The 21,483-nt window shown below is 43.2% G+C and overlaps 2 protein-coding genes across 4 annotated transcripts; both read right to left on the bottom strand.

Moving 5' to 3' along the window:
* Positions 1 to 666: 666 nt before the first annotated feature.
* Positions 667 to 9,015, bottom strand: tefa (TEF transcription factor, PAR bZIP family member a). 2 transcript variants are annotated; one of them, XM_067244926.1, is made up of 5 exons: positions 8,782 to 9,015; positions 4,554 to 4,946; positions 3,640 to 3,857; positions 3,207 to 3,418; positions 667 to 2,840 (listed from the first exon to the last, which is right to left on the bottom strand). In XM_067244926.1, exons 1-5 carry the CDS (start codon positions 8,855 to 8,857, stop codon positions 2,819 to 2,821), a joined length of 921 nt encoding a protein of 306 aa, XP_067101027.1. In that variant the 5' UTR covers positions 8,858 to 9,015; the 3' UTR covers positions 667 to 2,818. The 2 variants fall into 2 exon arrangements, with proteins under 2 accessions (XP_067101027.1, XP_067101026.1); XM_067244925.1 differs by lacking the exon at positions 8,782 to 9,015 and adding an exon at positions 5,768 to 6,069.
* A 4,054-nt stretch (positions 9,016 to 13,069) lies between these two features.
* Positions 13,070 to 21,055, bottom strand: zc3h7bb (zinc finger CCCH-type containing 7Bb). Of its 2 annotated transcripts, none has more exons than XM_067244690.1 (22): positions 20,860 to 21,055; positions 20,105 to 20,166; positions 19,949 to 19,985; positions 19,535 to 19,732; positions 19,209 to 19,367; positions 19,031 to 19,111; positions 18,725 to 18,784; positions 18,498 to 18,537; positions 18,113 to 18,348; positions 17,584 to 17,893; positions 17,226 to 17,284; positions 16,841 to 16,940; positions 16,411 to 16,572; positions 16,024 to 16,229; positions 15,769 to 15,869; positions 15,343 to 15,524; positions 15,118 to 15,194; positions 14,717 to 14,949; positions 14,462 to 14,567; positions 14,227 to 14,335; positions 13,953 to 14,086; positions 13,070 to 13,871 (listed from the first exon to the last, which is right to left on the bottom strand). In XM_067244690.1, the coding sequence occupies exons 1-22, from the start codon at positions 20,890 to 20,892 to the stop codon at positions 13,836 to 13,838; spliced, it is 2,721 nt and encodes a 906-aa protein (XP_067100791.1). In that variant the 5' UTR covers positions 20,893 to 21,055; the 3' UTR covers positions 13,070 to 13,835. The 2 variants fall into 2 exon arrangements, with proteins under 2 accessions (XP_067100791.1, XP_067100790.1); XM_067244689.1 differs by having other exon boundaries at positions 18,104 to 18,348.
* Between the last annotated feature and the right edge of the window lie 428 nt (positions 21,056 to 21,483).

The raw sequence follows: 21,483 nt of genomic DNA on the forward strand, positions 1-21,483 counted from the left end.
TCTTGGTGGTAGATGCACCACTATCACTATCCCAAGATGTCTGGTAAGGATAGTTTACTGAAGTAATAGTTTTATCCAGAGTACGAATTATAAAATGACAATTGGGGGGGTAAATTTCTTCTCCAGGGCGTGTATCGACCCACCGACCTGTTGTTTTTACCTCTTTTGAGGGGGTCCAAGTCTTAATAAGGGGGGTCAAACCCCCTTGTAATTCGCACCCTGGTTTTATCCTTTTTGAACTGAAGCATATTTCATATTCAAGTCTTGTGTCCAGGACCTAACCCACATTCCCTCCCTGCCTGTTGTCTGCATCTCAGCCACTAGATGGCATGCTTTCACACTAGGCTCTTATACAACTGCAACTTTGTGTTACACAACACTTGACAAATGTTCCTTTTCTTGAGGAACATTTGTCAAGTGTTGTGTAACACAAAGTTGCAAGAAAAGGATCTGGTAGTATGGCTGTTTTAGGGAGGTACTAGACAAAGCTGTCTTTGTCATAAAAAAGCTATTCAGACTAGTCCTTTTTGCCCCGTGTTGTACGGTAAAGGATTTCCTGTCAGTTTACACAGGTGGGTGAAATATGATAGTGTAGGAGTTGATATTACAGAACCATTGGTGTTTGCACGACTGTCTAGTCTAAGGAACCACACATTGACACTGGCCTACATTTAACCTATGCTTTATTAGTATATACAAGTCGGAACATAAGAGTCACAAACAAATGTCACACCAGGGGTGCACATAGACAGACAATAGAGAAGAATTGATGTTTATTTCCCCAAATTTAACTGTCTATCGTAACAACTATATAGCAGATGTCATTATCTCTGAATATTTTACATATTCCATTAGAAATGTAAAAAAAGAAAAGATGTCAGGAGGCTCATCGGTAAGGGTAATCTCTATCCCTTTTACCATCTTGAACATCATTTGTTAACCAATGGGACCAATAGTTTTATTCCAAAGGACTACATCCATGACTACTTTTACTAATTAAGTGAATTACTAATATAAGTTCTCAATTTTCAACTCATAATGTCAAAAAAAATTATAAAAGAAAATAAATATTATGGAGACAATCTTGAAGCAGAAGATTCACCATTTGGGCTACTGGAAAGTACAACAGAAAACTAATGATTTATTGGGAAATGGAAGACTGAGATTTTATCAAATAATGAAGTCTTTCCCTGAATCAAAGTAATTACATCACAATGCAAGAAAACTGGTTTCTGTTGTACATTCTCTTTACCTCAATTCACCCATTTGAGTTAAATTCAGTCTACCAGTAGTAAATTGCTAAAGTAGTAAGTAGTAGCTTTAAACTGGCGGTGAACACGTTGACAAGCCATATGCTTTTTTTTTATACAAAACATAAGGTATTGAAACGGGAACATCAAATCAATCTGAAAAAACACAAGAAACCCAATGAGGCTGGGCACAGTTTTCTGGACACAGACTCCACATAGGACAATGATACATCTGAGACTAATCTTAATATGTTGTGGAAACAATCCCAAAGATGGTGATTTGTGACACTTTAGGTCACATAGGATCTGCCCTGTGGTAAACCAGTAGACTGGATATTGCATTGATACAGCTTGGGAAGAAGACACTTGAGGAATTTTGGGTCCTTGGTGAAAACTGGGACACCCAGTTAAAAATAACCCACAAAATCAGAGACTTCCTAGTTTGTTAAAACTAAAAACTCCTGCATCAGATATTCTAATACTACTGGACTTGTGTAGCAAATTTCTGTGGTCTGAGTTTGGTGTGGTCTGAGTTCCATTAAATAGTTAATGCTCAGTGGCAAGCACATCAAAAGGTATCATCCTGCCCTACACAAGGACAGATCATGATCGGATCCACATTGCTATAGAAAGTTCCCAGAGTGTCTCAGTAAATAGCTTAGAGAAGCCATTTAGAGCAAGTAAACATACAAAGAGGTTGGTTGGATTGTTATACAAGTTTGGTTGAGAATGATACAACAAATTCTAAAATCAACAGCACAGTTAACAGAGAATAGATGAATAACCTGGGGGTTTGAATACTTCTTGTATTGAAATATTATGTGTGAAAATAAGGAATTTTCTATAAAATATAATGTAATTCTGCAACTATTTACATGCATCATTTGATTCTATACATGACATCTGAATATGACAATACAACAACAATTAGGAAGAGAATAAAACTGACAAGTTACATAGATACTGTATATCTATATGATATGGACCTTCAGAAGATAAGAGAATAGTTGGACTAGAATTAAAACTGGATTGAAGCACAAGTGAGGTGGAGACTGTCTACACAACAGGAAGCATTGTGTATATGGTGTTTCTAACACGGTTGTTTTTTACTACTCTGCTGTAGAAGTAGTCCCCTGATATAGAAGTATTGTATAGGACTGTTGGTCACAGTTAGGATAGGGCACAGTTGTTATCATCCTGATCCAGCTATACTATGAAGAGAAGGAAGCCAAGAAGTTAGCTTCATCAGCCCTGTAACAACATAACATAAAGACACGACAGCGACTCACATGCTGCTAGGTGATAATGCAACTACTACCATGAAGCAAACTGTAAGATTTAAAAGCAAATGTCTTCCAAGCTAAAATAAATCTAGAATGTATTTTGTGATATTACTCTCCTTTTTTCACCTCACCCCACACGTCCCTCAAAAACTTCCCAATATCAGCTAATTGTGTAGAAAACATGAGAAAAATATACACACTCCTTTTCCTCCTCTTCTTCATCAGATAAAAAAAAAGAAAGGTTTGCACCCATCCAACTAATTGATGAATAAAATCAATGATCATCTAATCCTCTCCCAGTGGTGCACTTGAAAGAGAAGAGAAAGAGAGGTTGTATATGAGGGGAAGGGGAGACAGGGACATCAGCGAGGGGGTGGTTCACACCAACGTCATTCATCAAAAAAAAAAGAATTAAATCAGCCTCCCTAGTAAACCACTCACATTTATAAGATCAGTATAGTAAATTATGATAATCAATAATGGTACGAGACTATGTTATTTGGATATTAATTATAATTCTTAACCGGAACAATGTGTTCATCTGACTGGTACACAGGAAAAAATATTCCAGGAGCTATTGTGGTGTGTAGTTAGGACATTAAGCAATGTATTATACAAAAGTAATAATGAAATGACTAATGTTGGCTACCACCAGGTGTTCTTGGTCTCTTACAGGGTTCCAAACTTTTCCTCATAGCGAGACAGAACGTTCTTGCAGCGCCCAAAGTCCTTCCGTAGCTCTGCCACTTCCTGTCGCAGTGCTGTGTTCTCCCGTTCCAGGAATGCTGCCCGTACCGTGATCTGATTTTCCTTCAGACGCCGGGCATCCCGAGAACGCTTAGCTGCCACGTTGTTCTTATTCCTCCTCTGCCAGTACTTATCATCCTGAGAAGAGAGAGTTCTTCACCATTTCCAAGATATATGCAACACAGTTTGTAAAGGTCAACCCCATCAGCCTAACTGCACCCACCAGAACAAGGTTGTCATTTGGACCCCTGTAGTCTTATTGAAACTGTATTCATAGTGCAGTCCAACATGTCTGACATGGTATTAAAACCTTTACCAAAACTATTAGTTTCTATGTGTTGTGCATCTCCGAAACCTACCTTCCGTTCCTCGGGTACAAACACCTTCTTGGCCTTCTTGATCATGGGCTGAGGCTTCAGCTCCTCAACTGAGAACTTGTGTTTGCGAGGGTTGAACAGCTCCCCGCCGGGCACACTGGACAGAACCAGGTCTGTGGGGTCAGGTTCAAAGTTCACCTCCACCTCGATCTCCTCTGGGTCGAGGGGTTCAGGGGTCTCCCTGTCCTTGTCGGTGGTGTCTGGAGGACAGGCAGTGGTTTAATCACAGGGTAATCTCAGTCATTCTTGATTGACATGACTCACTTTCAACATTCAACTCAAATTCAATTCAAAGTTGTGTGGTCTGTTTACTGTTGCACAGTGGTTGCCTTATGGTCGTACTGGTGGATTCTACAAATGTCATTATTCCTAATACTTTTCCACCACCTTTAGTCTTTCAAGTGAAACTGAGCTACACAACTTTAGGAGCTGACACAGGCTGACACTGATTTCTGTCAAGGTGAAAGTAGAGGTAACTTTGTCAATGCAGCAGTTGGTATAGCCAAGCATCGTTATGTGAATCTTGCAGATTAGTCCTATGTAATCATTGTTTAAACTTCTGTCTTCCCCCTCCATAGGGTCTGTTTCTATTAATACCTTCTATTAATAACTCAGTTTCCCCTACATGAATGTACTGGCTGACCTTCAGAATACACCATGTATATGGTGTCCTCAATTTATGGATGTGCCCTTGAGACTAGTCTTGTTGTCTAGAACAACAAACCACAAGATAATAAAGTCACTTTGGGTTGAATTACTGTCGAGTCACGCATGAGCAATGGCAACCAGATGTTTTTACCTAGCCCCGACCTTGCAGCCCTCTAGACCTTTTTAAATGTTGCTCCCCATTTGTCATCTGAGCTTGGGCAGAAATCTAGTAACATCTTGAGTCTCACCTTCCTCAGCCGTGTCACTAATGTCAGTGTTGTTGAGGGTGATGGTTACCACCTCCTCCTCACATGGGTCAAGCTCCAGGATGGGCAGCAGAGAGACAGGCTCTCCAGGAGATGGTGCCATCTTGGGCTTTGGTGTGCCCATGGCTGAGGCCTTCTTCGCTGGCTTACTCTCCACTGAGCCCTCCTTATCAGTGGTGCCTTCCAAGGAGGTGGGGATGCCGTTTTCTATGAGGAACTCTTCCAGGTCCATGTACTCCAGGTGAAAGGTCTCCCCATCATACGGGATAGTCTTGTCCCAGATGGCGGGTGTCAGGGCGGCGGAGGGACCCAGACCGCTAACACCCCCACTCATGTCCACGTCATCTCCCAGGTACAGCTTCTCCTTGTCAGTATCTGGTCGCAACACGGGGGGAGTCAGGGTCAGGGGACAGTGAATCTTATTCAATCCATTGGAATTAAGGAACTTGGAAAATCAACACAGCTCAAGTTAAGTGTAGAAATAATAGTAAAAAAGGTAACACATCCCTGGATAAATGTTTCTGTAATTTATAAGAAAACAAGAAGGACTAGTACTTATAAACTTTAAGTAATGAGACAGAGAATTTCAAACATGTCACATGAGGGTGGGTGAGACATGGTCAAAGTCAGAGGGAGTCAGGTGGCTGAGCGGTTAGGGAATTGGGCTAGTAATCAGAAGGTTGCTGGTTCGACCCCTGGCTGCCAAATGACGCTGTGTCCTTGGGTCCTTGCCTCAGGGTGAATGTCCCTGTACTTACTGTAAATAGCTCTGGATAAGAGCGTCTGCTAAATGACTAAATGTAAATGTCATTAGATATTGGGACAGGCAGGAGTAGGAGGAGAGTGTGTGATGTGGGACTGGACCCCGATTGTGGTTGCAAAATCGGTTTCTACTACGTACAGAACATAATTGAAATAGTTTAAATTGTACATTTACGACTGCAGCTCCTTAAATTTTGGACTTATTCTACAATGATGCATTCTTGACACTGAATGTTTAACCTTCAGATCGCTGCTACGAAAATGTGATCATTACTTTAAAGTAACTTAAAGGATCGTATGTATAAAATGACAGTCTGGGAGAGCTTCAACTTTTGGTAAATATTTTCGGTTGTTTCCGGAATCTTCTGTCGCTAATAGTAGGCTACGCACCTAAACATACTCTACACGTAGAAATAGGAAACATCTAGACTCACCGTCGTCTCCCTCGAGCAAATTCGGTGGTGGTGTTTCCATTATTTTCTTTAACACCACTGGAAACGAACTAAGCACACCAGTAGTCGTTTCCAGGGTGATTGTGATAGGCTCCATTATCGGATCCCCAGACATTGTTGTCGTTTTACACAATAGCTTATCAACTAAGACTTTTAGGCCTATGTCACGTTAAATATACAGTAAAACGATCTCAAATAATCAATATGCTACAGTCCGACCTCGATTTAAATAAAAATAAGCACTATAGTCTTTAATTTAACAACGAAATAATGCCACGGCACCGAAAACGGACACGGCTCTAGAAATAACAACTCAGATGTGGGAGTGAAACCGCGCCTCCTCTCCAAAAAGTAATACAGAACGCGACGCTGATTGGAGCACTCGTCCTTCCAACGACATGAATATTGACATCCTCTGCGCTAAAGAGGCGGGTCGTCAAAAAAGGGACCAATAGATAAGCCCTATCGCTTTTCTCATCCTTGCGCCTATTGGTTGAAGGAGTTATATACGTGTCTGAATAGCATACATTACCTAAATGTGTCAAATCAATAATAACATGCATAACTTATGAACTAATCAAGTAAAATAAATAATGTATAGGCCTAGCCTTCCAGCTGATGCCTTTGAGGAACTTCATGATCTACGCTCGGCGTAACGGCTATGGTTATTCGTTTATCTTGGCACATGCAGACCAAATTTGTTTGCGTCACTATACTATCTCTTCTCACAAGTTAAAAGCATTTCGCAAATGACAATGTAAAAGACAGACTTCATTGTCATAATACATTCAATAGCATATAGCCAACAGTTGACTACGTTTTCGTTCCATACACATTCAAGTTTCATTTGTGCATTTGCCGTCGTTATGGGTGCACAGTTAAATAACATTACCTCTATATAATTTACATGGGGATACATGATTTGGTAAAACGTAGGGCGTGGTCCATGTTGCGGGCACCTCAAGATTATAACAAATTTTTCTTGTCTTCTCATTCTCTTTTTGAATATTTTCTTTTAGAAAATCTTTATTGATTCAAATAAATTCAAACACATGAATATGGCATGCAAATATTAAGAAACCTATTACCATAATCGTCTTAGTTATCTTGCAGTTCAATTCTCTAAACAAAAAGGTCGGACAGAAAGAGAGGATGGGGAGGATCTCTATGCGGCAGAGTACTTGAAGACGAGCAGAACTGTACACTGTGTTCAGACAGTGCATGTAGTCTCTTGCTCACCACAGCGAGACGGGAAGCCTTGCTACATTTAGACCGATGTTCAGACCGGATGATAATGTTATCATAAGTTATTTAAGGTTATGGCTCACATCATCGTTATATCCTCATCAAAGCTGCAGCCATTCACATAGGTTGATTTTAGTAAATATATATATATATTCATTCTGGGGTCAGACCCTAAGAATAATTTGTTCAGGCAACAGAGAGAAACAAGTGAAGATACTATGTTGAAGGTTATTATACTTAAACTATTTCAATCTTTGAATCCAGAATCATTTAACTATACTTTTTTCCAACTGTTCTCAAGGTCATAGGTCTAATTTGAAGTGTTATGTACATTTAGGTCACATTTAGAGCAGATAGAGACCAGATCTGGCACACCTGGCCAACAGCAGGCAACATATGCATTTTAAGAACTTACCCATCTAAAGTCACATAACTCCACATTTCTAATCAATAACAAATATCCATTTATCTAGACTTGAAGATGCTGTAAAGTGGATTTGAAAAAAAAACGTGTGCGTGTGTCATCTCATGGTTGAATGTAGTTGGAAGGAGCTGGGGTCAGAGTGAGTGTCCTTTATTTCACAATGTTAGCCACTGATGGCATATACAGCCATCACTGCATTATTTCTTCATAGAAAATAGATGACTTAAACTAAATATGCACTGGAGTGTAGCCTCCACCACTCTGCATCAACACAGCCTGTTAGGACTAGCTACAGGTTCAGATTGGTGATGTAAGACACCCTGGGTATAAAAAGGTGTTAACTGGAGGGTTGTATAAAGGTCAGTCTAAGGTATAATGCCCCAAGACAACCATAATAGAGACGTTCAGCGGTGACAGACAGACACACTGGCCCTGTAGATGTACGTTTCAGTCCTATGCTGGTCTGTGCTGCTGTAACCCAGTGAGCACATTATGAGGCACATGACTCAGCACTTTAACCTTTATGTCACTGAGAGTGGGACTTGTAAATAGTGCAGCAAGTGTATCCATGTGTGTGTCTGAGGATCACATTATTTTCTTTCCTGGAGTGTCTAGTTTCCCACTATTGATTTAAAAGGATGATTCAGAAATCTTAATTATGCAAATCCTGTCAAATATCTACACTAGATTGAACGGTTGACAAGTGCTTTACTCCCAGTAAAATTTTTAATGTTACGTGTGGAGCTTTTCTGGTATCAAAGCATCTTAACAATTTTTAGCTAAATTAGATAACTTCGATGCAGATTCGGCATACCATGTGACTTGACCTCATTCGTTGATACCTGTTGCATAAGACATTTTTGAGTGGAATACAACATGGCATTGGCTTTGACAAGAAGGTTAGGTTTGGAAAACTTGGCAGCCCTGTGAGTATTAATTCCAGAAAAGACAGAAGCGTACTGGCTTCGGGTAAATATTGACCTACGCCACAAACGGAAATCAGCTATGACTGACCCATGACTTGCTTCACAGAAACTAAGTACCATTCATTGTCGTTAAACTGAGTGTTATTTCTCGCAATATGGCGACATGTTAACAGAAACATTTGACACCTAAATAATACGTGGTACGAGTGAATGGTAAACTCTTAAAATTAGGGAAATTTAGCAAGCCACTTCTTCAGTATTCAGGGGAAAGTTGCCTAATGGTTTTTAACATTGTGGCGTGCGTATTTGATTGTCTGTAGTTGTGCTACAATGCTTTGCTATTATGCAATTGCAGAGTTGACAGAAACGAAAATACCTCGCCCCGTGTTCCAAATTCTTACCGTTGTCATCAATGGTAGGAATAGTGAAAGGGTATTCAAGCAGGGCTTTGAAAATCTCCGGAATTTCTGAAGACATATTTCGGGAGTTTGATTCCTTAAAAAAAAGTGCGCGATTCTGCCAATATTCAAATCTAACAATTAACTTGTTGCTCAAATTAATAGGTGACAAGATGATCCAGCACTTCGAAGGTCGTATTCGTTTCACATGTACAAATAAATGTGGATGGACACCTGAGGAATATGTTGCTGGAACTATTGACAGCTACAATTGTACTGTAACCTAGAGGTTACGTAACATTAACGCCCTCTGAGATCTCTGTTTACCGAAGCCTGGGAGACTAGCCAATCACGTCTACGAAAGAACACCGTCAATTACAATAGCAATGACGGAATGAGCCGTGACAGGGCACTGCAGCTGTCTAGTGCAATACAGACGACCAATCCGTGAGGGCCGGACAAGTTACCTAAGAAAATAAATCTGTGTACATTAATAAACTGAAAATTGTAGAATTAAGGAGCTAAATCTACGTAGCCTATACAAAAATAACAGCATGTTGAATAGTTTATATATCAGACAAGACACGTATTTTAAATATAATGCCTGCTCTACTACTTGTGCCTCTTCAATTACGTTGGAATGGGCGAGCTATAAGATACTATTCATGAGCACCATGGGTTAACACAATCCACTGACACGTGAAGCGAGCGCCTCATTCAACCAGCCGGTTGAACCAACCTACGTGTTGAACCAATTATCTTTCCATAGGCTATATGGAACGACTGTCATAACTCAATGATAGAGGAATGATAAATCAAATGATATGCTGCCAAGGACATTCGTCTTGATGTTATCTGGGTCCCGTTAAGATCTCGTTTTAAGTCTCAAAGTGCATGGGTTTAAGGACCTTAGCAGTTATATGACCATCTGAAAAATCACCTTTTATAATGTGATAGAAGGTAGACTCATATGACCTTCTGGCCTTAATGCCGTACGGTGCAGGTAATACGGTCTTTTTTCAAACATCTTCGCCAACTTGCCTCCGATTAACATGTGTTAAGTTTTCTACAGTTTTTTTTCTGGCCTCAAAATGACGTTCAAAACAGTAGAAGGTGGACAGGTCAGCGAACGTGACGTGAACCATTTGATCATCAATTATCATTTCTACCATCAGATGAATAATTATATAACTTTTCTTGAAGAAAATTGTGGGTGAAATAAACAAAACATTTCGAAAACTGTTTATTTTTAAACGCTTCCAAGAGATTTGGTCCACTTGTGATCATAATTCACTTCCAACCAGGGAGGAAGAGTAGAAGGAAAGTCAGAAAAACAACAGAATGTAAAAATACAGTACAAAAAGAGGCCTTATTTTTTCCACTTCTTAAAACCCTGGTTTCAAGCTGCTAATTAATCAGTATTGATCAATAACCATGAAGGTAAACTGGATTTGTATTAATTCTGTGTCAGTTTGTGTGCGTGTGTTTGTATGCATGTTTGTATGTAAATACACTGTGGTTCGTAAGGAGCGTGAGGCACAGTCTTAGTGTAGGGCATCAACATGAACAAGGAGTAAGCAGAGTTTACCGGCATCTGTTTTATTAAGTTGAGGACTAAATTTAAAGTGAGACTCTCAAGCCTTCTTCCAACCACAAGGCTGAAACTATTGTATGGACAATTAGATGTGCAATATTCCACTAAAATCATGAGTCTCCGAAACAACAGCTGCTGTCAGTTGAATTCTTCTCATCTCTACCTCCATGTCCACCTTGTTTTCTCACAGATGTCTGTTGCAAATAATGCAGACTGAAGTGCCAAAGGTTCTATTATCAGAAACAACATCCAGTCCAAAGTCTACCCATAAGCCTCATCTCCCTCTGCACTTGCTGAGTTTTGAGCAGACTGAACAAGTAGAAGCGATATGGTGGCAACTCTATAACAAGCCAATGGTGAATAAACTTAATGCATTGCTTACACCCATCTTAACCTCTCAGAAAATGCAAAGAAGGTAAAATTAGGATCCGGTTTAGGACCAATGTTATCGGTTCTTAGAACTGTTCAATTGGACAAAGTAGTTCTACTTGTCCAGAGAACGTGTAGTCCTCAGCCGTCATATGCAAATTACTACATCAGACACTGACCTTTGACCTCTTCAGACAGCAACCAGGGAAAACTACAAACACCTTCTGCCAACTCCTCTTATCTAAATACCTTATAAGAGTGTCTAAGTGTCATTATAGGTATACAGTATATGTATCATATATAGAGAAAGTAGGATTATACAATAGGGATATATATTTCATCTTATATTAGGTATACTGAATAAGGCGCTATACTGACGTATACAGGCGTCTATGCATGTTCTTGATCATGATCTGTCTTCGCAGGTACAATGTGAGCTGTCATCACTGACATTAACATTGCAGGTATTTCAGCCCTGATGAGAGAATATGTATTCAGGTGCAGCTATGCACATGAATCAAACATTCTTTTATAAAACTGATTGACCTTGTAGAAAGCTGGTATTACAACCTGTAACACAAATGTACTCTAATAATCCCCTTCACATTAGACAACTGGACATCCAAGTCTGACAAATTCCCCCACTGTCTGTAATTATTTACCAGTCTAGTGGCGGTTATACTTGGACAGTTATGTTTTACAGCCTACGGGATTTTAAGACAAAGACAATGTGTTAGCAGCTTTGATTTGATGTGCTCAGTCTTCCCGTTTGAGCCTGCCTGCCTGCATACATAGATGCCCATTTACTGTAAAGTATTATATTTCATACATGGATACATATAAAGAGAGAGTTATACATAGCAATTAACATATACGTATATCAATAGCATATGGGAGAATAGACATTTTCATAATAGCAATCCTAATCGTCATCATCTTCTTCATAATAATAGTAGTAGCAGTTATACAATCCCTCAATGAAGCAGATACCTGGGCCATTCCAGTGCTAGTCCCTCCCACTCACCCCTCTATGACTATTCTGATTAGACAGTTATTCTGTCAGTTAACAGTCTGGGTAGGTTTATTTAGCTGGTGTTCCTTGCGTTCATACATGATTTCCTCCCATATTGTATTTGATTGGTTTACAAATGAAGAAAACAGGTGTGTTCAGTAGGGTATGTAAGGCTCCCAAGGTTTCCCAAAGCATTTATAGGAAAAGTAGAGTTTGTTGTTCTAGCCTTAACTAAAAAGACTTGACTCATACAGATGAGGGGGATGCATTATCTTCTGCAATCTTCTGCCCCCCCCCCCCCCCCCCCCCTTTAATTCAAACAGTCTCCACAAAATGAGAGCATGTGCCCCTGGAATGGCCCTCACAGAAGCAAAATAATTACTATAGTCATCTAGATCAGCGATACATGTCATATAGCATAGCTCAATAACAAGAGGTTCTATGTAATCAACACAAGGTTCAGGTTATATTTAATTAAGCTTAACTGCTAAGTTATCAATTATCATTAGTAGTATACCAATATCTGTAAATATATATATAAATAATGTGTGTATAACGTTCATGAATACAGACATCCCATGTCTACTGCAGGTGCTTGCCATGACAAGTCCTGGCTAGACAAGCCATGCCTTTTTCATCACGTGAATGAGTTTGTGTGTGAGTGTGTGTGCTTGTATATTAGGCACATCATATGATGCTTATCACTTCCTCCTCTAATACTACCCCATCAGTGTTCCCTCAGGGACCAGCACAGGTGTACAGGGCAACTTCTCTTTATATAGCGGCCTCAGTTGAACTGATAAAAATGACAAATGCTTTTCTGTCTTTCCACTTTTAACTTGTGAGTACAGCTGTCATCATTTGATCACTCAATCAAATTTGATGATTTGTAGTTTGTATTTCTCTTTACAGACTAGATTTAATCTTGTGAGGATTCAATTCCTTGATTTTATTTATCGCTCTTTTTTTTCTTTTCTTCAAGAGATCATAATCAACTAGGGCCGGCTACACACAATCAGGCCTTTACTCTGGTACAGGTGCAGGCGTTTCCAGTAGTAAATGTGAAGAGTTGCAAAAATGAGGTGTCAATTTCCCATATGTTTGTTGTATGTTAATTATTAAGGCTCAAAACTTTAGTTTTTTGGCCAAAGGTTTTACCCTTATTTCTTGTTTGTCGTTGTTCCAACTAGTCATACTTCAAACTCTGGCTGTAGATATACAGAGACCTGCAATACCGTAGTCCTGTGACCCTCCAATGCCAACAGTAGCTACCTCATTCTAATGACCACTCAGTGCATAACATAATGAATGGATCTAATGTGGGTAGCACATGTCTGTGATGGTTACAGGCTAGGTAGGGCTTTTTATGTGTTCCTTGTCCCACGGAATCCATCTGTAAAGGGGGGGGTTTATCATTACATTTGATCAAATACATTCCACAACTGTATTGTGTTTGACTTACTCATCAAAGGCCTGGTTAGGCTTTACATTCATAGTCCTCTGCCAATATGGCAGACATATAGAGCCAAATACCACTCCCATGGCCAAATGTTGAACAAAACATTTGTCCAAGAATTCACTCTTTGTCTCTCCTCCCTCTCTCTACATTCCCAGAAGGGAAGGGGGGTAGGATTTGGTTGTAGAATGTAGCCCCCTTGAAATAACAAGGACCCGTTTATAGAGCGATAATCTATGGAATAAGGGCTTCTGGAAAGTTCTACTCTTTGCCTGGTGGTTCATGTACTTTCAGTGGATACCTACTGTAGGGGGAAGGGCTTCTGTGTCAAGTTTAGAACACCTGCCATATGCTGGAAAATACACTGAGGTTCACACTGAAATCAAGAATGGCTATTCCTTACATACACTCATCTAGTCATGGGTCTGTTTGTGTGTGTGTGTGTATGTGTGTGTGCGTGAGCCTGTTTGGCATTGCTTTATCAGGTGCTTGGGGAAGGGAGACACTGTCCCAGAGGTGTGTGCGTGTGTGTGCCCAGACTGATAGCAGGCTGGCAGGGGCTAGTGTGTTGTGGTAGCGTAGTGTCTCCTCTGTCGTTCTACCTTACAAGGCCAACACCACCACCATTACAGTTCTCCCCCTTCTGACAACCGCCTCCCACCCTGGAAAACACAAACACACACAGTTACAGGTGTCCATACGTGTACACACACACACACACACACACCAGCCACTCCCCTTACCATGGACTCTGAGTAATCTGTTGTCATGGAGACTTGTTTCTCCTCTGGGGGCGGGGTCATGAGCGATCCATCGGTGCGCCTGTTTTGATTGGTCATCGTGAGCCACATGTCGTACATTTGCTGCATGTCCCTCACTGTGAATTAACAAAGAGGGTGGAGAATAAAGGGGAGGTAGGAAAGAGAGAGGAAGAGATAAAAGATTGGGAGAGGAGAAGGAGGAGGGTCAGTGTGATGATGGGTCCAAAAAGTGCAGAGTCATGACAGGTGTTCTTACAGCTGTTGTTCTTCATGTACGTCCAGACGTCTCTCTCCTCCTGACTGTGGGCGAACGAGCAGTTCCCGATGTAGTGGCACTTCTTCTGCTTCATCACGTGCACACACATCTGGACCGAAGGGCGGGAAAAACTCAGGTCAAGGAAAGAGGGAGAAGAGAGAGAGAGAGAAAAGAGAGAGGGGGAGGCATGGCATTGTTGTGGGTAGAATGAAAAGAGGGCTAGAGGAGCACTCACGTCGTATTGCTGTGGGTAGGTGCGGGAGAAAGGCAGAGGTCGTACTACCACCCACTTCTTCTTCTCAAACGATTTGACTAACAGCACCCTCCGCTCCTTAGTCCAGCTGGGGAGGGAGGGAGGGACAGAGGACCAGGGCAGAGAGAGAGAGAGGAGAGAATAGGGAGGGAATGGGGGACAGAGAAATAACAGTCATTCCATGGCCTCTGAGTGCAGCGTAATCCTGTATCAGCTGTGTGGTTGATGCAGCCTCACCTGTGTCGGGCCTTGGCAGTGCAGTACTTGAGTGCTTTGTCTGGCTCGTTGACCTGACCGTCTCTCCAGCACTGACCGCACACAAACTTCATCTTCAGGTTCAGCCCCCTGCCTCTTCCTCCTCCTCCTGCAAGGCATCCTCCTGAGCTAACACCACCTCCTCCCATACCGTCTCCACCTCCCCCGATTCCTCCACCACTACAACCACTGCTTTGGTGTGGGATGTGTATAGGCTGAGGGGGGAAGAGAGGCAGACAGAGATGGAACAAGAAAGATGTGTTCACATACGACAACAATAACGCAGTTTCTTGTTTCCAAAAGTTATTTGTAATAAAGCAGAGATGGGCTTCCAGAGATGGGCCCGTCCTCCTGCCCCCTGCGGCGCCCCAGGCCAGCCTCACCTTCTGCCTCTGTGCGTTCTGCTCCAGCCTGTGCCAGTGCCTCTTGGACTCCTGCACCATCTCCTCATGAGTAATACCTGAGACACAGGTAGACATGGAGGATGATACCCATTCTATAAGTCATTCCATCATCATTGTGATGTTCCCTTGTACAAAGTCTGTGTATCTGGACCCTGAGTGTAATAAAGAAAGATGTGTGTGTGTGTGTGTGTGTGTTTGAATGACCTGTGTCCTGCTGTAGCACCCAGCACTTGAGCTCGATGACAGAGTGGGCGAAGGAGCAGCTGTCCTCCCTCTGGCAGCCGTAACGCACCTCGTGACGGCACACGTCAAACTGGCACAGCGGGTGCAGGGGCCGTACCTTACTGTAGCGCACATTGGCAGACCTCACCACGTGCACCAGGCACCTGGGGGGAGGGAAGAAAGAACAATTGAGAGGAGAGAGAGAGAGGGGACAGAAGAATGAAGGTTGGCAGGCTAGACGCCTGATGAGGAGCAGCAGTCTGATGGAGATTAGATCTGACAATTACGTTTACCACTAAGAGCTTGTAAAGATGAGATACAACAAATGGCACTGCCAGACAGAGAAGAGGATGGTTAGGGAATACAGAAACACCTAGGAGACGAACATGGATCCAGCGGTGTGCTTACTTGTTGTCGTCGAATGGGTGTCTGGCGGTGAGGTTGGAGCACACAGCCAGGTTCTCCTTGCTGCGTTTGCTGATGATGCGAGGCTTACTGTCAAAACATTCCTGGAGAGAAAGGAGGAAGGGTGAGAGAGGAGGAGGAGACACTGGCGCTCACCTGTGGGTGGCGTCCGTACATATGACTGGGTCACACGGAATTGCCAATTTGTGAAAGTGTGAGTGTGTTTGGAACACGCGTGTGTGTGTGTCCAGCCCCTACCTCACAGAGGAACATGAACATGCCCATGTGCAGCTGCAGCAGCCGCGTGACGCTGAGGGCCCGCCTCTCCGTGCTGCCCAGGGGGTCGAACAGCAGCTCCCTGCTCAGGGCTCCCTTTCTCTCCTGGGTCCACACGTCGATCTCCTCCTGGCAGTACGCAAACGTGCAGTTCTCCCCATACTGGCACTCCTGACGCTCCTGCACCTCTGTGGAGGACGGAGGGACGAGTCATGGACGCAAAGCTCTTTGTTTCAAATGTATTCAGTTACATCGATATGGCTGGCCACTGTCAGGTGGGACTTAACCTGCAACAGCAGCCAGGCTCATTTTCTGTAACACAAACGACCGCACATTTATATAAACAAATACACACACTGTACCACGTACCTTTGCAGAGCACGAACGCTCCCAGGAAGTTGTTCCGGGCCGGCCTGGGTCGGACCCTCTTCCAGGTGGGGTCGTCCGTGTTCTTGAGGCGACAGAGCAGAACGTCTCTCTTACAGCGGTGGGCCGCCTCTGGCTGGTACTGGTAGTCCATGACCCGTGGACCTGGAGAGGGGAGGCACAGCTACGAGATGTAACATCATAGAAACTGACTAATTCTAAGGGGATGGGATCTCAATAGAACAGCAGTTACTAGAAGTACTATTGATAGTACTATTCTGTGATCAGAAATACTGCCAATTTGACTGACATAACTCAACATCATAATGAAATTCCACAAAAGGTTTTTTTGCACCGCTTAAAAATGCAAGAGGAGGGATCAGGCCATAGATCAGTAGGAGGACAGTAACCAGGGCTGTGAGCCAGGACTGACCTATGCGGCTGTAGCAGGCATGGCAGGCCTGGCGGAACTCGTGCGTGGCGGCCAGGGGGTTTCTGGAGAGCAGGGACAGGTTGGTGCCCGCAGGACCGTTCTGATGGAGAGACAGAGCCACACACACAGACATTAGGATTGGGTTAACAAGGCAGAACACATGACGTGGGGATTTTTTGTTAAGATATTGCTATGATAACTAATTATTGGACATTCCCAAAATCCATACTGACATATATACAGTGTACTGTCCTGCTTCAGGGATGTATTGTTTGTTTGGGTGCATAGTGTATTCTTTAAAATGGCTTACTGTAGTGTCATGTGAGTGTGCATGTGTGTGCGTACGTATACGTGTGTGTGTGTGTTCATGCGTAAAACTGCTTACTGTGTGAGAGGAGTTGTGGTTGCGTATCCCTGGAATGAAGCTATGCGAGATTCTTCCCCCTGGAGACAGAAATACCCCAAAGTTACACACATATACACAAAGGACAAAAGGTCAAAAACCCATCCGATCTTACAACAGCTGCTGGCTGCTGAGGACTGGTTAACTGATACCTTTTTACATAAGCGCTATTTATGATACTATGCCAGAATCTCCATAAATCAAATGCTGCCTTAAAACGACCATCTCAAAGAAATTGCAGAAGCCAAATTTAGAAGAAATCCTTGGTTTATTGAGACATGAACCAATGGAAAACTGAAACTCTACACATGGCTCTAATCGCACCAATCCAGTAACTTACCAGGCAGGGTGTACTCTGAGAGGGAGTCCAGCCCTCCAACCCCTGCCTTCCCCTCAGCCTCCCCAACCCCAGCCACTGCTCCCTGGGAGAAGCTGCCCAGGACATCCAGCACCTGGCTGGAGCTCTGTTCCCGCTGTTCTCTCTGACCCAGCGGAGGGTAGGGTTCCAGGGGAGACATTTGGCTGACGGAGGAGCTGAAGTAGGCAGGTGGTAGCTGGGGTGAGGGGGCCGGGAGGTTGGAGGCGTATGGGGAGCGCAGGCCCACCGCCGTGTTGGGGAGGTTGGTGGGGATGGCGCCCTGGACAGGGCTCTGTGGAGGAAGGGAGGGAGGGGATAGATATTATTAACACATGTATGCACATATATGCCCAGCTACCAAAACATGTATGGAACCCCTCTATTCTTGCCCATTCTTTCCCTTTTCTATCCCTACTGACCCCCCCGAACCCCCGACTGCCATTCTATCCTTCGCTCCCTTATTGCCTTTCCTGCTCCCTCCACCCCTCCATCCCACTCTGACCTCACTGACTTTCTTGGGGATGCAGTCCAGGAGGCTGTCCAGCTGGTCGTTCATGACGCTGCATCCCTCCATGGTGTCCATGTGCTCCGAGACAGGCACGGAGTAGGGCATGGGTGCCTGTCCCTGGCTGCTGGGGCTCTCCGACAGGTCAGCACATGGGGTCACCACCGGGGTGGCAGGGTCATCGCTGACGGGGATGGGCGTGGCTAAAGGGGCAGGGATACACTGGGCACTGGACAGGTCAGCTGAGATGGGGAGAAAGGTTTTGGGAAGGGGGGGGGGGGGAGAGAAAAGAGGATGGAAGTGTTGCCAATGTGAGAGAGGATTAAGAGTGTAAAGTGACACATCAAATGGGATTATATTTAAATATGCAATATTATGTACGTTGCCATACCTGGTCCAATGTCTAAAGACTCTAAACCGTTGGAAGACGTCTAAAGGATTAAAACAGACACAGACAAGGTCATTTTAAACTGCTCCACACACATGCTCATCAGAATCAATCACTATGTTGTGGCAATAAGTGAAGGCAGAGCTACATTAAAAAAGTGCCATCAATTAGCTAGTTAATACTTTAATCAAGTGGCATCAGCAAACAGTGCTGTTGAGCATGACTCTCACCTCTCCTGTGGGCGGAGAGTTGTCTCCATGGCCCTCCCCTCCTGGTGATGTGGATTCCACCTGCAAAGAGAGCAACGGGATACAGTGTAGAAGGACACCATACAAATACACTACTTCTAACCCTAACCCTTCTCCACCATAATACATAGTCACTGAGGTATACTTAATTTCTATTTTATAAGTCAACCACGACGTCGGTCAATCAATTACAGCTCAAACTTTCATTCACACGGCACATTTTTTGCGAAGAAGCAACACAGGGTGGTTGGCAGGAGAGATGCAGGAGGTCCAGTAACTGTGTCTCACCTGAGCACTGATATAGGCCTTGCGGACCTTCAAACCCAGTTTATTGGCCAGGTCCTGGGCCAGCTCACTCACCTGCCTGTCCTGTAAAGACACATAGAAACTGAATACAAATACAAGCAGTGGATGGAGCCACAGCTGGTTTTCATGGTTATGATTGATTCATTATGAGAAATCCTACTTGTGGGGCGGTGAGCAGGCACCCTGTGCCACACTCATAGGCTTCCCTGAACTTTCCCAGCTCCCTCAGACAGAGAGCCTTTCTGTAGAGGACTCTACGACTGCCCTCAGACACACACAGTGCGCTGTCGCAGTCTTGCACGCCCCGCTCATACTCCCCCTGTGAGAAGCGGGTGGAGGAGGGGACAGGGGGGTAAGATATGGAGGCAGTACGTGGGAAGATCAAGAAGACAGGGTGTTAAAGCTGAACAGATTTCCTAAATTAGATTTAGACTGCATTAGTGAAAGTGCTTATCTATGTCCGGTTGAAATAATTTAGCCTCTCACAATATGATAGTGTGCAGCAGCCTTATTGACGTAAAGGCTCTCCAGCAGCTTAGGGGGGATGACCAGTGCCTCAGCCTGGGCATAGCGCGCCACGTTCACCCCCTCACTGTAGTGCTGGGCTGCCTGCCTCCACTCCCCATCCCGGAACACCATGTTGCCCTCGTCCAGCAAGTTACACACCAACTGGGTCAGAAATGCCTGAGAGAAAGAATAATAAAAATCAGACTATGAGATGAGAGATATGGGAGCAAGATAAGAGTAAGATTAATGTGAAAATAAGTGGATAACACGTAGGCCATACAGTGTAAATGTAGGACACGATTGATATTGTAGAACTTATAAAGTTTGTGATGTACAGTAGGTGTCTTATTATAATTAATGAGTTAATATGTACAACAGATATCTCTATAATACCTCATAACCCTCAGGCTCCGGGAATGGCAAGGAGGACCTGTAAACAAGAGTGAGAGGTTTAGAATGGGTCTGTGTGTGAAGGCAGAGAACATGTTTGTTATTACCAATACATTAAGTAACTTTAAAAGGCCATGCATTTTGAAAATACATCCTTACTGAATAAAGCTCATAGCTTTGTGGATCTCCTCCCTTCGTTTCTGTCGTTCTGAATCCATGGCCTTAGGGTGAAAATACAATGACTTGTTAGAAGACTACTAGTAAACTTAAACTATACATTTATGATGCAATAAAGTAGAAATATCGGTGTGTATGTAATGTGTCTAAATGTTGTAAATGTGACACACAAGACAATAGCTTTTGACAACTTTCTTAGTCCGAGGCCTGTCATCATAACATGCCCTCGCGCTTGCGTATTCATTCTCCGGGAAGAAGAAAACCAAACACACCGCAAAACTGGCCGACCCACGTAGCTGGCTAGTTAACTGTTGCTCGTTGGGATGAAACGCTAGCTACCTAGCTCACACACGAGCCACACATACAAGGCTGAAAGATCCAATGCAAATATAAATATAAGAACAGCAAATGCTAGCAATTGAACTTCATTCAAGCCCCTCAAAATGCAATGAAAATGATGATGTACAACTGGTAGCTGGCTAACCCAAACGACAGTAACCCAATCTCGCAATCTACTCCGAGTGGACAAGCGCATTTGCTAGCAGTGCAAGCAAAAAAGAATGCTACAGTGCGATCCGTAAAAACATTGCTGTCAACATTACATTTCTTTCATAAACCTGAGTGCCGAAATACAGAGATTATCTCATAGCCGCTACTGTGTGCAGGGTTGTATGAAAGTAGATAAAAAAATCTACAGGAGCTAGCTACTCAGCTAGAAGCAAGCTTACGATACTCACACGGTTCTCAGAGATTGTTTTACGGCTTTGCATCAAGGGTAGATGGCTAGCTAGTTGTCCAGGGAACTGTCAAATATTAATCGACCAGACACATAGTATCCTGTGATATGTTTCAGTATTTGGACAGAACATGTGAAAGTTTATTTTTTACAACTGCTAAAAATCTAGCTGCTCTGTTAAGGCTGTCACAGCTTCAAGTTTATAGTTGTTCCGGCGCTTGGACACTAGTGGGTCCTAAAGAGCCAACAAAGTAGTAGAGTGGGTGTGTGAGGATGTGCTGTTGTTGTTTTTGGTCGCAGGGCTGTTGTGGTGCACTTGCAATACACAACCTGCAATACAATACACTTCTGTGAGGTTTGTAAATCGACTTCTAATAGTTGAATGCCAGCCACGTGTGTAGCCAGCTGATTCTTATGGGACTTTTGATACTTTGTGTGAGTTCCTTGATGTGACCATTGTCGTGGTCCAAGTGCATACATTTGAACACAGTCAGCCACAACATCTTATTTATCTATAAAGTAGGGTTACTAAGTAGGGTTGAAAACAGACCGTATATAAAGAAGTTTGAAAAGTATTTTTTTTATACAACTCCATCCCAACAGACGGCGGCACAAACCCCTGAGG

Source organism: Osmerus mordax, chromosome 10, assembly GCF_038355195.1.
Source record: "Osmerus mordax isolate fOsmMor3 chromosome 10, fOsmMor3.pri, whole genome shotgun sequence".
Classification (NCBI taxonomy): Eukaryota; Metazoa; Chordata; class Actinopteri; order Osmeriformes; family Osmeridae; genus Osmerus; species Osmerus mordax.